Raw genomic sequence first — 13,313 nt, 5'->3', positions numbered from 1 at the left:
CCTGAAGAGGTTGAAAAATGGGCCCCAATTTTGATGGGATGGGTATTATTGTATGGGTTTAACAGATCTGCTTCCATTCCATTTCCAATTTAGTCCACATATCAAAAGTAAGATTTATGATTTCATCATAAATTCCTTTACAGAGCTTTAGACTTTTATATATCTATGGCAAGTTATTATGTTTGACTGAGCAAAGTATTAGATCAAAACATTATTGTATTAATTACTGTTGTATTTCTCTCCTTATCTTTTTTGTGATAAAAAGCTAAGCAGAAAAAAATGTTTCTATTAAATAAAATGTGTATGTGTTGAAACAGAACAAGATATCTAACATTTCTAAAAATATTCAATTTTAATTAAGGTTAAAATAAAAACATAGACATTGTATACAATAAAGCATTCAGAGTTCAACATACATGTGGTTGTTGGACTAAAATGTCTTTTAAATTAAAATAATGTTTAAAACTTACAAAATCTTAATACTGTACTGTTAACAATAAATACAGCAAAGTTTAAAAATATTACAATGAATTAAATATATTTAAATATATTAAATAACACAATAATATATAATTATTTATAAATAACATTATGTTTTTTAAACATATTTATATTTTCTGGTCAATTAATAAATAGATTTTGAAAGATTAATGCTTAATAAAATTTTAAAGTTACTGAATTCCAAGCAATAAAGCAAGTACAAAATTGTTGCTCAAAATTGCAAAAGCCTCTAAAATATCCAATTATTGCTTTCATCAAACAGCTGAGCTCATGATTCACGCTCTTTGGACAAGTCAAAAACAAAGTCTGCAGAGAGGGGTGGCATACAAATCCAATAAATTATAATAATATTAATAATAATATTAATAATAATAATAATAAATAATAATAATAATATAATAATAATAATAATAATAATAATAATAATAATAATAATAATAATAATAATAAATGCATTTCCAAGAGTCCCTGAATAGGAAATACTGTACAGTGATCCCTCGATTAGCACGGTCTCGATTAGCGCGAAACGCTGCAACGCGGTTTTTCAAAAAATATTAATTAAAAAATAAGTCCGCGCTAGTTCTCTCTCTCTTTCTCTCCCTGTTTCCGGCGTGGTATATGAGAGAGAAAGAGAGAGGCAGAGGTCGGGCGCATTACCGGGAGGTGGAGGCGGCGTGGGGACGCTGGGTGCCGGGGACACCGAGGAGGGGGTGGACGTGGCCTCTCAGCTGCAGAGCCGAACAAGGGCGGAGGCAACGGCGGAGTCCGGTGCTGGGGCCATGCGGGGCCGCTCATCCAGGGGGGCGTGGACTGGCAAGTCGCCCTCCTTTCTCTTTCTTTCTCTCTCTTATACCACACCGGTAACAGGGAGAGAAAGAGAGAGAGCGGAGGGCACCTTGCCGGTCCACGCCCCCCTAGATGAGCGGCTCCGCATGGCCCCAGCGCCGCCCAGGCAAAGGGGAAACCCCAAGATCGCTTGCCGCTTGCCGTATTGCAGCGAAGGAGGCGAAGCAAGGCTCCAAGCTGCAATACGGCAAGCGGCAAGCGGCAAGCGATCTTGGGGTTTCCCCTTTGCCTGGGCGGCGGGAAGACCAAGGGAAGGTTCCTTCAGCCGCCCAACACCTGATCCGCTCCGCAGCGCGGCAGCAGCGAGGAGCCGAAGATGGAGTTTCCCCTTTGCCTTTACCCCATCTTCGGCTCCTCGCTGCTTCCGCGCTGCGGAGCAGATCAGCTGTTGGGCGGCTGAAGGAACCTTCCCTTGGTCTTCCCCGCCGCCCACACGCAAACTCCACCATCTGCGCATGTGCGGCCATGAAAAAAAATGGCGCGCATGCGTAGATGGTGTTTTTTACTTCCGCACCACTATAACGCGGAAATCGATTAGCGCGGGAGGTCTTGGAACGTAACCCCCGCGCTAATCGAGAGATCACTGTATAGCCAAATATCTGGATTCTTGTTTGCCATAAATCTGACAAACTAACCTTGAACTTCTAGCTTTAATGCTTTACCAGCAAAGTATTTGGACATATTTATTATAAAATAATGCAAAATAAATAAATATAAATAAATATAAATATTTTAAATTATTGAAATGAAAATATTTTTCTATAATGAAAGTTTGAAGACACTCTTTCTTTAAATCTGTGGTCAGGTTTAGAAGCTTTCCATCCAGGTAAAGAGGAAGTCCATTTCTCCGAGAGCTTTGTTTGTTGCTGCATTCTGATCAAGCTGCAGGGAGTAAATGTTGAAATTAAGATTAATGATGAAGCAAGAAACTGAATTTTGCTTAGTGTACATACTTATACAAAAAGACAAGGGTTGCCAGGACTTAATGGGGTTTTTTTTGTAATTTTTTAAAAATATAGATATAGTCAGTGGGAGAATAAAAATGTAAATATGTGCTCAATCATGTTTGAGGTAATTTCTTTTTTATATATATTTTTGCTGAATTTGAAAATTTGTATTTGTATTTATTAGATTTGTATGCCGCCCCTCTCCGAAGACTCGGGGCGGCTAACAACAATAAAAAAGACAATGTGAACAAATCTAATATTAAAAATAATCTAAAAAACCCCAATTTAAAGAACCAATCATACATACAAGCATACCATGTATAAATTCTATAAGCCTAGGGGGAAGGGAAAATTTCAATTCCCCCATGCCTGATGACAGAGGTGGGTTTTAAGGAGCTTGCGAAAGGCAAGGAGGGTGGGGGCAACTCTGATATCTGGGGGGAGCTGGTTCCTGAGGGTCGGGGCCGCCACAGAGAAGGCTCTTCTCCTGGGTTCCGCCAAACAACATTGTTTAGTCAACGGGACCCGGAGAAGGCCAACTCTGTGGGACCTAACTGGTCTCTGGGATTCGTGCGGCAGAAGGCGGTCCCGGAGATATTCCGATCAGATGCCATGAAGGGCTTTATAGGTCATAACCAACACTTTGAATTGTGACCGGAAATTGATCGGCAACCAATGCAGACTGTGGAGTGTTAGTGTAACATGGGCATACCTTGGGAAGCCCATGATTGCTCTCGCAGCTGCATTCTGCATGATCTGAAGTTTCTGAACACTTTTCAAAGGTAGCCCCATGTAGAGAGCATTACAGTAGTCGAACCTCGAGGTGATGAGGGCATGAGTGACTGTGAGCAGTGAGTCCCGGTCCAGATAGGGCCGCAACTGGTGCACCAGGCGAACCTGGGCAAATGCCCCCCTCGCCACAGCTGAAAGATGTTTCTCTAATGTGAGCTGTGGATCAAGGAGGACGCCCAAGTTGCGGACCCTCTCTGAGGGGGTCAATGACTCCCCCCCCCAGGGTTATGGACGGACAGATGGAATTGTCCTTGGGAGGCAGAACCCACAGCCACTCCATCTTATCTGCGTTGAGTTTGAGTCTGTTGACACCCATCCAGACCCCAACAGCCTCCAGGCACTGGCACATCACTTCCACTGCTTCATTGACTGGACATGGGGTGGAGATGTATACCTCACTCCTTGCCCCTGGATGATCTCACCCAGCGGTTTCATGTAGATATTGAATAGTGGGGGAGAGTGGTATAGTTTTATTTTGACCTTGTTGTGGCTTCATCAGCTAGCCATACCCTTACTGAAATTTGATCCTGCCTCTAGGCCACAGGATCTCATCCTTTTAGCTTTGTACCAGGGAAGTGATATCTCTATCTCTATCTCTATCTCTATCTCTATCTCTCTATCTCTCTATCTATCTATCTATCTATCTATCTATCTATCTATCTATCTATATATATATATATATATATATATATATATATATATTTGTTTTATATATATATATATATATATATATATATATATATATATATATTTGTTATATATATATTCTGTTGAATCTCCCTGGTTTACAATAAATCATCTAGATTTTCCTTTGTACAATCATCTGCAATCCATATTGAACAGAGATCCCTCTGAAAGAGCTCAAATTCTGAGTAAGCAGCAACAGTGACAGGATCTTTAAGGAAAGGAAAAACCAAGCCCCATCCCCTTTACCTTGCTATATTCGTCCAGTAGTAACTTGTATTTCTGATGTGATTCTTGCCCGCAGGAACATTTGTTTTGATCATGCTGGTTTTAGAAAAATATAAATATAAAAAGAAATGAAATAATGATTAGAGAAAACTATATTTGTGTGTGTGTGTGTGTGTATTTTTATAACTATTAAATATGTATTTATATACAACTTTGGCACCGCTCTGAATAACACAGAGAACCAGACTTATATGTCATACTTACACATTGTCTCAGCTTTGTCTTAATGCTGAGGAAAGCATTAGCTAAAACACTGATTTTCCTTCTAAGCGTGTTACTTGTTGCATTGTAGTTCTTGAATATGTTTTCAATATAAAACCTCAGCAGATGGCGGAGTAAGCAGCAACTCTCTGAAGTCTAAAGCAAGAATAAAAGTAATTAGAGTTTCATTGGAGCAGTGCTTCTCAATTATTTTCTGTTATGCCACCCCCACCCACCCCCGGAAGAAGTAAACATTTCACACACACACAAACTGTCTGCCAACGTGTGTCTTGCAGCCCGCCCAACCTGCCACCCCCAGCCCGCCCGACCCGCCACCCCCAGCCTGCCCGACCCGCCACCCCCAAATTACACCCCACCATGAGATGCACATCCTGCCTGACACTTGTACCAGTACCTCCACCACATTCCTCGGCGTTGTATCCAGGGCAGCCCCTTCTAAAAGGAAACATCTCACGAGTTTGAGAAGTTTGATTGAACTCACGAGATGTTTTCTTTTAGAACAGGCTGCCCTGGACACACCACCAAGGAGCACGATGGAGGCACCGGTACAAGCGTCAGGAAGGATGCACATCCCACTCCATGTGGCCAAAAAAAGCATGTTCCCCGGGGCCATGCTTCCCCTGTCATTGCTCCATACCCTCCCAGGGGGGTGCACCCCACTATTTGAGAAGCACCGCATTAGAGCCATTTACTTTTTTCCTCAAGGGTAGGTTCACAACAAAATTTATACCCTTCACTGATTCAAACTCTCATGGAAATGTACAGCACTAACCATTGGTGCCTTTTTGCTAAGGTGGTCAGCTTTTTCCATTAACAAAAGTAAAATTCTTTATAAACTTTCAGTTTACTCAGCTGTGTGAAGTCCAATAGTTTATGATTTGCATAATTAATAACTGGGTTATTAATTGAGGCAGGCAACCAACCGCTTTCATTAATCTACCTATATATCTATATCAGCTAACAACTATATTTGCTCTTTGGGAAGCCAACCACATATCCTTAGTATTGATTCTATAGCAGCTATTGAGTTGTCATAGATTAATATGCAATAGAATGTGCAAATTTATACCAATGTTTCCTTTATCTTTTAATCTTTAATATATTACATAAAGGGACAGTTTAGACTACAACATAGCAAGCTCTAGAGCTGGAGTATCAAACTCAAGGCTAATGGGCCAGTTTCACCTGCAGGATGCTTAGATCTAGCCCACAGTAAAGGCCCACAGTGCCTCTGCCAGCAAACATGGAGTCAGGAGGGCCAACTGGCAAAGGATTGCAGGAAGCCGTTGCAGCCAAAAATGGAGCTCGGGAGTCTGTTTTTGCTGGCCAAGTGCTCAGTCACCATACCGAGCTGGCCACACCCACCCTGGCCACACCCACCCTTGTTCCCCAAAGTCCAATACAACCTTGATGCAGCCCTTAATGAAATTAAGTTTGACACCTCTACCTATGGAGGAATGATATTGTTAAACAGGACTAGCTACTCTTACTAATGCTGCATGCAAAAACTGAAGAAATGAAAGACATATTTGAGCAAAAATCTATTGAATGTAGATGTATGAAATTATCTAAAATAAAAGGCTAGCTAAATGAGAGAAATGCAATTAAACAGTCACCTTCTACTCTTGTACAAACTAAGTAACTGCTACTCGATAATTTACTTATATAATATATTTAAACTAAATCTCCTTCTGTACGCAGCTGGCCTTGCCATGTATTGTTGACATTCATGCAAACAATTGAGACCGTTCTTGCATTCCAAAAACGATATTCTTACCGAGACATTTAGAAGGATACTTTCCTTCAGCAATTTCAGATCTGTTATCGTATCTTGAGATTGCTGCAATTGAAAGAATATAAATTAGGTGTAATATGATAGAGATAGCAATAAAGGTGGAGAGAGAGGGGATAGCAAAAAAAATCAAGACAATTCACAAATCTCATGGCAACTCGTTTTAATGTTATAATAGAAGCTGATTGTTTTATTTACAGAAGTTTTACTACCATAAAAAGTGCTAAATTTCAGGAGATGTTGAATAGGAGTAAAACAATGACAACAAAGAAATCATTTAGTAGGTGATTGATTACTAGGATTTATTTAATTGATGATAGCCCATACAGTGTATAAGTACTTTATTTTATGTCTAGTTTATATCCTTGCAAATATCCTGGCAAACTTTTCCATGCCAAGATCTTGAATGATTATAAGTCATTTTTTATCAGTATGTAGTAAGGTAGTCTTGTCCAAAGTATGTCCTCAACATTGTAAATTCTGGAATCTTTAAACAAACATAGTCAATGGATTTTCTGATATGATATTATGGGAAGTGAACTCTAAAGATTTTTATACAGAAAGATCCAAAATCCTACTCTCTATGTTTCAGCATCTTTAAGAATTCCACTCCTTTTCTGATCAATATTAGTCAATAAACTAGATTTAGGGGAAAATAACTGAAGTTGGGAAAGTGTTTAACTGGGTTATTGTAACAAACTGCATTGTTAACTGTAGTAATCAATAAAGTTAAAGTGAGGGTCACATAAGATCAGGATAGCAATGTTCCTTAATATTTATTAGGTGCTTTGATGTGATAAAGAATTGGTAGAAATGACATTTCAATTGAAAATAAAATGTATAATGTTTGGCTGAAAATATAATCAAAACACTGTCTGCAGGTTCAGATTTATCAAAAAAGAAGACTTTTCTTTATTAGAGATTGTTTTCCCTGCTAATATCAAAGAATGAAGTTAGGAATTTAGTCAACCAGGATCTTTTAAACCAGGGGTCTTCAGCCTTGGCAACTTTAAGACTTGTGACTTCAATTCCCAGAATTCCTCAGCTAAAAAGTTCTGTTCTAAATGGTAGCGAGAGGTTTACTGTTCTAAATGGTAGCAAGAGGCAACGGATGTCTTAGAGAGGAAAGATTGGAATATAGGGTTTATGTGTGTATGAATAGATAGGTTGACCTTTGTGATAGAGAAAAATCAAAGAAGAGAAAGCCATTGGCTGTTTAAACATACTATAGATATATACTATGCATGTGTAGTTGATGTATAATAAAGATAGAAAATGAATGAATGAACTATGAATGTTCCCATTCACCTCTTGGATTTAATTCTCCAGGTATACTATATTCTAGTACCAACTGTATTCTGTTTAGGCACTATGGCTTTCAACTTCAAAAAGGTTGGATATTCTTCAGTTAAACAATAGTGCTCCTGTAATTTTTGCTATCATTTTTTTTATTGATTAGCTTAACAAAAATAGAAGAGAAAAATTATGTCAACAAAATAGTAATTTAGAATTGTACTTACAACAACACCTTTAATTGCACCAAAGTGTTCTCTTAATTCCCGGAAAGATACTCCATTCACTTCACATTGACCAAAGTTGAGGCTTCTGCCTTCTGGGGTCATGGGCTCAGCAAAAAGAAATGAAAGAACAAGACAGAGGAATGGCCTGACATCCATCGTTGTTTGACAATTGCAAATGATGCTGTTAAAAAATAGAAGTTGTTCAATGGTCTGCTAAGCTGGAAGTAGAATTTTTAACAACTCTAAACAACAAAAACAAAAAACCTAGAAGGAACTGTATAATTTATTCCAAATATCTGCTATCCAAAATGGTACTCTGAAAAATTAGTGATGTTCTCTAATGCTTTTATAGTGCATTCATATAAATTGATCCATTGAATTCAATGGAATAAAGAGAATTACAGTGTATCCTAAATTGTTTTCTATTATTTTAACTTATAAAATTTCATAAATTTTCCCATTCTGTTAATTCAAGTGCCATATTTAATATCAGAATGCTTTGTTTGGACTTTAAAAGTACATATACATTTATTTATATACATCCTTGATTGCTCATCAGGTTAGGTTAGGGTATTATTCCCACCTTGCTAGTTTTATCCAGTTAATATGAACATAAACTTCCTCCTTTCTTGATTTATTATTTTTACAAAAAATATCTAAATTACTATTTATTTGCCTTTCAAAACTCAATCACTCAGTTTATGATTAATGATATCAGGAGTATAAAATATAATTTCTGTACATTTTATAATAGCTACACACATTAATTCTAATGCTTACCTTAGAGACCTATTTGCTCGGATTTGCAGTGATGTGTAGTTCTACAGTTCTGTGTTGTTTTATCTATCTGTCTTAGTCCTTTATATATACTGTACAGGAAATATTCTTTACCTGATTGTGGGTGGAGTTTAAACTCTATTCTCAATTTCTGTCTAGTGTTACATTTGCATATTTCAAAAAGAGTTTCCCTAAACCAAAATCCAAAAAAATTCTAGAGTCATGAGTAAGTAGCAGATGACATCGTGAGGTAAATGATGGTGATGAAAGTGGTAGTGGTATTTTGTTTTGTGTTTTATTTTTGCTCTTTTGCTTTTCAAAATTTGGAAAAGATAGATCATACAGGAATGTGCATTAAATATTTTTAAAATATATATCTAAACATTATATATCAGGCAATCCATGCAGGGAACAATTGATTCTCCTTTAAATAATTTGTCTTTTTATATTTGGAAAATAAAGTTTTAAGCTTCAATTTTACAACATTTGTATCTGCAAATAAACAGTGAGAGCCATACATATTTGTCATCACATAAAACTACATATATTTATCCCATCCAATAACTAACTTTTTATTTAAAGATTATTTAAATTAATTAACATCTCATGTAATAGCTATAAAAATTATCTGGTACCGTCAAAGCAAAACTTTTTTTAATTGCATCTTTGTTTCAAAATGATGTGCAGATATGGACTTGATGAATTATCACAATATAACAAAAATGTGGAGATAAAAAAATAATGGGAACATTTTAATATAAAGCCAATAGTAAAAATAGAAAAGTAATTAAACTAATTTGAACCATGTCGTTGGTGTATTTCTCACATGATTAATGGTATAATGTATATATCAAAGTGGAAACAAAAATGAGAGGCTTTGTATTGATAGACATAAGATTCAAATATATTAGAAGCCAGGGAATTTTACTAATAGAACAATATAACCATTCCTCTTTCCTGGGTAAATATTAAAACATACAACTAATTACAAGAGAACTCTGTTAGAAAATATATTAGAAGCGTTTATGATGTCTGATAGATCTGTCACATTATTTGATCCTATATAGATAATATAGATATTTGTTTTCGTAGATATAGATATAGATATCTGTAAACATTTATATGAAGAAAAGAAGAGAAATTCATAATTTTAAAAAATTATCTTAGTATATCTCTAAAAAGCTGCTGTACCCCATAGTTTCCTTATGGAAAAACATATATGACATCATATACAAATGAAAGGATGCACATCCTTTCTGACATGATTGACAATCTAGTTGCAAAACCCACAGAATCCTATTTGGTTTTCTTCCTGACAACTATTCTATCTATTGATAGATCAACTAAACTTTTAAAAAGAACATTATATATATTATATGCCAAGATTTCTTACTAAATGTGATCCTTATCAGTAGAACGCAATTCTGATTAGTTGATTTATCTTTCAGGGGTGGCTGGCATGGAGAAGGGTTCAGTTAGTCGGATTCATCCCTATACCTTTACTGGGTTTTATCTGAACCATTTAGTACTTATGGAAGTTTTATTTGTTTTGGTTTTTCAAAACTTGTTCCCTGTTGTTTTAAATATTTTATTTGCAGAACTATATGAAATGAAGAAAATATAATTTTTGATTGTAGAAGTTGAAAGCAGCTTTCTGGAAAATATCCATTTCTTAGACTTTCCTAGACTTTCTTGATGTATGAAATTCTGAACATCTTTTAGATCCCAGACCCTCCTATTGTTCCATTTCATTTAATAAGTTGGATTCTAAGAAATTCCTCTGACATTTCAGGATGATCTTGGTTTCCTAAGGTGATTTCCAATTCCCTTTACCTATTACATAGAATAGAATAGAATAGAATAACATAGAATAACATAGAATAGAATAACATAGAATAGAATAACATGGAATAGAATAACATAAAATAGAATAGCAGAGTTGCAAGGGACCTTGGAGGTCTTCTAGTCTAACCCCCTGCTTAGGCAGGAAACCCTACACCACTTATTAAAATTATTACAACACCACTTCCCTTTCTAAAGGTAGGGTGTAAGATTGTGACATCAATTTACGTCATGAAAATCAAATAGTATGCTGTCATCTTACAATCTACTGAGTTTCTACTACTACTGTGGGAATCTCATTAAAGGTAAAGGCAACATTGGTTTAAATAGAAACTAATTAATCATGTGTAGTCTAGAATCTAAATTAGCCTAGCATGTAATCCTCCAGTCTGGCTGAAATGTGCGATTCATAGGTGGTTAACCTCCTTGGTCCTGTTCCCTTGTCCCAGTGTCTACAGTTCCTTCCCCCCATAGTTGTTCTGTTGTGCTGAACCACAAGCTCCAGGGAAACTCTGCATCAATTTGAAAATAAATAAATATTTCTTTGTAGTTGAATGAAGAATCTGATCAGATTGAATCCTCATGCATGCAGAAGAAGATTTAAAGGGGATCTTATTTCTGATATACATTTTCATGCTATTTCCTGATAGTATTTCTAAACAAAACTTCATATACATCAAAAACAATTTATGGGTATTTAAAGTGAGGAGAATATATCAGTGAGTATTAAGCCAAGGCTGTTCTCCCTTTGGCTACCTATATTCTTAAGGCTGCTATGAGGATTGAGAAAAATATGTGTAGATCTGAGAAGTCTCTGGGAACTGATTATGTTACGTAGTTTGGGAATTAAATGTCTTCAAGGAAACATCTCAAAGAGCACCAAAGACTCTTCATTTCATCCATTGGTTATAAATATTCTTCTCTATATAGAAATCTGTCAAGTCATCATTTCCTTTTGATAGAATATCTGAAAATATTTATGTTGTGGAAGGATTTTTAACATGTAGATTGTTACTGTTTATACCGGATTCTTTTAGAATTAAATTATTGTTTGATCTTATGATTTGGACTGCTTTAAATTTTGGGGTTTTTTTAATGAACAAATGGGACACAAACTAGATAAAGTATTTACAGTAGATTTATTATTTATAATACATCTCTGAATTTGGTGTTCTTCAAAATTTGAAGTTGACATGTACTCATCTTGAAACACTTTAGGTGCCAGTCAACACTGGGTATTGACATTCCAAACATCTGTGGGGAACAAAATTTGAATAGATTTAATAGGTCCAAATCTATTAAACTATTAGATAAAGATATAAATTATTATTTAAAGTAGAGAATAAATAGAAATACCAAAACACTTTCAGCATTTTCTTAAAGTTTCCAGTATGATTTTTTAAAAGCACTTCAGTTGTAGTCTTACATAATACTTTATACATTCTTTAAAAAATAATCAGTGTCACAAATGAAGACAAATATATGTGATGCAGGTTTATGTTGTAAGATTCAATCTGGGTAATCACAGGGACCAGAAGTTTAGTTTCCAAAGCTTTCAGACTCATGCTGGAGCCATCCTCAGAGAACTTCTCTTTAGCACAATCTGCTAGAGGTTCCCTGAGGATGGGTCGCAGTATAAATCCAAAAAGACTAAACCTCTGGTACCAGTGTCCAAGATCAATGGGAAAATGGATAAAGATAAAATGGCTATGTCTTACAACTGTAACATTAAAAGAAAACAAAAGAAATTGAAGACTTAATTTTGACTGTGGAAGAATAAGCTATTTTAACTAATGCACTCAAGATCAAAATTGAAAAAAAAAATCAATTATTCAAACTGCTGATTGTGCAAGAAGCAGAAAAAAATAATAATAGAACATATACTTAGCTAATGCAAAAATATAGCACAAACTGGTTGTAAACAATGACATAAGTCACCAAAATTACCACGTGCCAGTAAAAGTGGTGGGAACATAGAATTGAAAAAATATTTTAAAATGAGCAAGTTAACATATTGTAGAATTTCTGAAAACAGACTGATAACACACCTTGTGTTTAAAGAGTAAAATGTGGATAATTCTTCCGGGCAACAAATTGAAGAAGTTAACAAAATATCAGGATTTGAAAATCTAAATTGAAGGATTAATCATAAATGTGCCATGGGGGTCCCAGTGGTTATCAGCACTCTGGGTGCCATACCAAAATATCTTGGATAGCATGTATAAAACCTGCACAGCGACAAAATTTCCACCTGTCAATTGCAAAAGGTGATACTACTGGGATCCACACATATATTGTGCCAATACTGTACATTACAAGATATTAAAATCTTGGGGAAAGTTGGAGTATATGAAGGCTAATACCAGCTGAAGAACTAGCAGCTGAGAGTTCACATTATTGTGAATAGATAGAATTATATTATGACACTCTAGGCTCCTGGGAAAATCTCAGTACGTATGTCGATCAGGTGTGTTTGAAAATGTGTAGGAAGCTATGTAGGAAGATCCCAAAAATAATAACAATGAATCATGTCCTTCATCCATACAGCAATGCTGACAGACTCTACTTACCATAGAAGTTAGATAGATGTGAAATCTTGTAAGTACACCAGATAGTTAAAAAAGCAATAGGACATTGGAAAAATATATGAAGGACAGTGAAGAAGATGCACTGAAGTTGGTACATCAAATAAACCAAGATAACTACAATGCAAACATTTATTTGTTTATTTATTTATTTATTTTATTTTATTTTGTCAGAACATATACAAGGTATTGCTATAAACATAAACATAAACAAAGTAAATGCAAATAAATGAGGGGAGTAGGATAGGTATGCTGGTGCACTTATGCACACCCCTTACAGACCTCTTAGGAATGGGGTGAGGTTGACCGTAGACAGTCTAACGTTAAAGTTTTTGGGGAAGAAACCACTGAGTCAGGCAGTGCACAAAAGGGACACAGCAAGGCAAAGCATTACATGGCCTGTACATAAAAAAGAATAACAATCTCTGCAAAGAAGCTGAAGAAACAGCGAGCCATCTACCTACCTGATGAAAGAAGATCACAAGACTGATTACGTGCAATGGCATGACACACTAGC

General features: G+C 35.9%; 1 protein-coding gene across 1 annotated transcript; it reads right to left on the bottom strand.

Moving 5' to 3' along the window:
• Window positions 1–1,781: 1,781 nt before the first annotated feature.
• LOC139165689 (interleukin-20-like) lies at window positions 1,782–8,422 on the bottom strand. The gene is made up of 6 exons (XM_070748911.1): window positions 8,373–8,422; window positions 7,593–7,773; window positions 6,058–6,120; window positions 4,263–4,415; window positions 4,020–4,094; window positions 1,782–2,229 (listed from the first exon to the last, which is right to left on the bottom strand). The coding sequence occupies exons 2-6, from the start codon at window positions 7,746–7,748 to the stop codon at window positions 2,155–2,157; spliced, it is 522 nt and encodes a 173-aa protein (XP_070605012.1). The 5' UTR covers window positions 7,749–7,773; window positions 8,373–8,422; the 3' UTR covers window positions 1,782–2,154.
• Window positions 8,423–13,313: the final 4,891 nt, after the last annotated feature.

The sequence above is a fragment of the Erythrolamprus reginae genome, chromosome 3 (genome assembly GCF_031021105.1).
Source record: "Erythrolamprus reginae isolate rEryReg1 chromosome 3, rEryReg1.hap1, whole genome shotgun sequence".
NCBI classification, from domain to species: Eukaryota; Metazoa; Chordata; class Lepidosauria; order Squamata; family Dipsadidae; genus Erythrolamprus; species Erythrolamprus reginae.
The sequence above is the reverse complement of the archived record's forward strand: the minus strand, read 5'-3'. Positions and strand labels throughout refer to the sequence as shown.

What these genes read in the sequence shown, in the direction of transcription:
- LOC139165689 (XM_070748911.1), bottom strand. Translation starts at nt 7,748, where the DNA reads ATGGATGTCAGGCCATTCCTCTGTCTTGTTCTTTCATTTCTTTTTGCT. An exon ending in GTATCCTTCTAAATGTCTCG is followed by an intron (nt 4,416 to 6,057) that starts GTAAGAATATCG and finishes TTCTTGCTTTAG; the next exon opens with ACTTCAGAGAGTTGCTGCTT. An exon ending in AGACAAAGCTGAGACAATGT is followed by an intron (nt 4,095 to 4,262) that starts GTAAGTATGACA and finishes TTCTAAAACCAG; the next exon opens with CATGATCAAAACAAATGTTC.